The following is a 3,465-nucleotide window of genomic DNA, read 5'->3' on the forward strand; positions in this document are numbered from 1 at the left end:
CTCACCCCCGATATAGAAAAATAATATTATATGTCACATCTTTGAAAAAAATCATATAAATGAGTTAAGCTATAGGTCAATTGTGTTTTGGGATGACATATTTCTATCTTGTAATACAATCTAAATTTGGAGACATGGTAAAAACTGCTCCTATGGAATGAAATGACTAGTCATTAGCAGACACATCAAGTCATAACAATAAATAATAAACCAGCAGAAATCGAAGATGGCATATGTGAGAACAAACCCAAGCAAATCTAGATAGAATACTGGCACTTGCATGTAGTCAGACTGGTGATTATCTTAAATATCACCATAGGACTTAAATATCCATCAACTGATGAAACAGAGGCAGAGACCCACAGCAGAGCACTGGATTGAACTCCCGAAGTCCAGTTGAAGAGTGGGAAGAATAAAATATGAGCAAAGAGGTCAAAACCATAATGGGTACACCCACTGATACAGTCTACCTGAGCTAATGGGAGCTCAATAACAACAGCTGAACTGGGAAGGAACAAGCATAGGACCAAACTAGAACCTCTGAATGTAGTTGACAGTTGTATGGCTGGGGCAGACTAAGGGACCACTGGCAATGGCTCCAAAACTTATGCCTAATGGTTGTACTGGCTTTTTGGGAACCTATTCTCTTTAGATGGATACTTTGCTCAACCTAGATATAGTAGGGAGGGCCTTGGACCTTCCCCAAAGCAATGTGCCTTACCCTCTCTGAGGAGTGGCTGGAACGGTAGGGTTGCAGGGATAAGTGGAGAAAATGGGAGGGAAGAGAGTGGGAACTTGGATTGGTATGTAAAATGAAACAAAAAAGATAGTTTGTTTTTCTTTTTTTAAAAAAATAATAAACAAAAACAAACAAAGGAAAAACAACAAAAAATAATATATCTTGCCTTATATGAGGTTCTTGCGGCCACTTTTTTTTTTTATAAAAAAGCAATTTATTCCATTATAAGCACTTACACAGTTAGTCATGGAGAGTAGTAACAGGCCTGATGGTGAGACAGGTCAACCAAAATGGAGATGGCTTCAAACTATAGTGGTCAAGGACTAACTCCTAAAAAAGCAACTCTTATCAAGGATTAATTTAATTTTAAAAACAAATACAAACTAGCAATTCACTCTTTCTCAACTTGACAGTTCACCAGTGGTCTGTCAGTTAAAAACATACATCTCACAACTTGGTGGTCCCAAGTTTAAAAAACAAAAACAAAAAAACCGCACAACAAAAGCCAAGTGAAGTAGGTGTCTGAGCCAGGAGTATAAATATTGCAAGATGTCATTTTTATTCCTGAATAAAATTTATTAATTTTTATAAATTTATAAATTTTTCCTCAGGAATTTTCCAGTAACAAACCCAGGTCCAAAGTAGCTTCAGAAATGAGGCATATTATGTATGATTATTTTTCTTCTTAAGCTATATCCCAAATTTTTCATATTCTCAAGAAAGTGACTAGAGTGGATAAGAAATAAGTGAAGTAGGTGTTCAAGCCAGGAGTATAAATATTGCAAGCTGTCATCTTACAATATTCATAGAAAATAATCACACACAACGCCCCATTTCTGAAGCCACCCTAGACCTGGGTTTGTTACTAGAAAATTCCTGAAGAAAAATTTAAATATAAGTCTGTGGCTTTGTTGAATTAAGCCCCCCAGTTAAAGATTTAGAAAACACCCATGGTTTGGGCTAATAGTACTGTTGGTGGCACCTATTGTAGCCGGATAGCTGAACAAAGTCTGTGTCTCAAACCAGTGTTAAATCCATCTCAGGGTTCAGAAGAAAACAAGGGGAGTCTAAATCACAAGTGCAGACATGTCTAGGATCCTTGTCCTTCTGGATCCACACTTCCTTCAGGGTCTTCATCATTGTAAATGTTCTCTGCCATCTGCCACACTTGCATGATATTGTCTTCTGATACAGAACAAATCACCCAAGGTTCATTGGGATTCCAGGAGAAATCAGATATCTTGGCAGTGTGACCACCATGAATAAACAGCAACTCTGGTGGGCCATCTTCTGCATCTTCTGGGGACTGTTCTTCTCCAATTTTACTTAAATCCCACACATTCAACCTACGATCAGTACCGCTAGAAGCCAAAATAGTCTCATTGTGAGGTGACCACTGAACTTGGAATATTTCATCCTTATGTGATTCAAAGGAATGCAACTTGAGTTTCAGATTTCTGAGATCCCACAAGGCAACAGTCTTGTCAGCTGATCCTGTGGCAAGAATGAACTCACTGTAAGGATTGAAAGACAGGCAGTTCACTTCAGCAGTGTGAGCATCGACTGAGTGGCTTGGCTTGGAAGTATTGTTTGAACGAGTATCCCAAATCATAAGTTTCTGGTCATCAGCAACTGACCCAAACAGAGACTCGTGGAGCAAATGCCAGGAAACGTCCTCTACTACTGCTGTATGCCCCGTGAAGATGGTCTTTGCATCCACCACTTTTCCTTCCTTTGGAACTGCACTGATGTCCCATAGGCAGATGGTATGGTCATCTGAAGCACTGAGTAAGTGCCCGCTGAGATTTGGATTCCAAGAAAGACCATAACCTTCCTTCTGATGTCCGCGGAGACGCAAATCTGGGTTGCACTCTCCAGAAGGGTCTGGTTTAGAAGGATGCTTAGTGTAGTCAAAAACAAGCACATCACTGGATGGAGTCTTTGTTGCAACGATGCAAGTGTTCTGAGGCATGTACCGAGCCCTGTTTACTTCTCCTTCATGGTTGATCTTGATTTCTATTTCAATTTTCCCACTGACAGAGCCAAAACCTCCAAATTCTCCTTTCTCACTGTCATAGTGTGAGGCATCAAACTGAGCATCATCATTAGGGAGCTGCACACTGGCTATCACCAGGTGGTTTTGTTCATCCGATGTGTGTGTTCCCAGGACAAGTCGATGAATGCTGAAATCTTTCCCCTCAGGCCTGGTAACATCTGGAAGCCACTGGGCAGTTAAACTGGGCCACTCCAGGGCATGGGTCATCACCAAATCATAAAGAAAAGGGGTGTTTTTCTTCCATATTTTGTACTCCTCGTTGATCACACGTTCTTCCACCGCGTCGTCAAAGGCAGCTTCCTTGTCAGCCATGGCGGTAGGCGAGCCGGGAGGGGCTGGGTGGGGATTCCGGGGTCCTGCGTTGCAGGATCGACGGGGAGGCGACGAGCGCTAGCTCTCGCGGCCACTTTATAGAAGAAGAAAATGGAGGAAACTGGGGGAGAATGATGAGTAGTGGGAGGAAAAGGACAGAAGAGAACTTCAGTCAGTTTCAAAGAAAGATTTTCTGATACACTTCAAGAATTATCAATATGCAAGACAACAGTGAAGGAAAATGTTCCCTTAATCAGGAGCAGAAGGAGACGGAGCACGAGCAAGGAACTCAGGACCACGAGGGGTGCACCCACACACTAAGACAATGGGGATGTTCTATTGGGATCTCACCAAGGCC

General features: G+C 41.7%; 1 protein-coding gene across 1 annotated transcript; it reads right to left on the minus strand.

The window, feature by feature from the left end:
* Positions 1-936: 936 nt before the first annotated feature.
* Positions 937-3,151, minus strand: LOC121462107 (histone-binding protein RBBP4-like). Its single transcript, XM_041673495.1, has one exon. It carries the CDS (start codon positions 3,105-3,107, stop codon positions 1,830-1,832), a length of 1,278 nt encoding a protein of 425 aa, XP_041529429.1. The 5' UTR covers positions 3,108-3,151; the 3' UTR covers positions 937-1,829.
* Positions 3,152-3,465: the final 314 nt, after the last annotated feature.

Source organism: Microtus oregoni, unplaced genomic scaffold (genome assembly GCF_018167655.1).
Source record: "Microtus oregoni isolate MIOR12 unplaced genomic scaffold, Mior012 000024F_ref0000369, whole genome shotgun sequence".
In the NCBI taxonomy this organism is placed as follows: Eukaryota; Metazoa; Chordata; class Mammalia; order Rodentia; family Cricetidae; genus Microtus; species Microtus oregoni.

Excerpts from the sequence above, each read along its gene's own strand:
- LOC121462107 (XM_041673495.1), bottom strand. The coding sequence starts at position 3,107 with ATGGCTGACAAGGAAGCTGCCTTTGACGACGCGGTGGAAGAACGTGTG.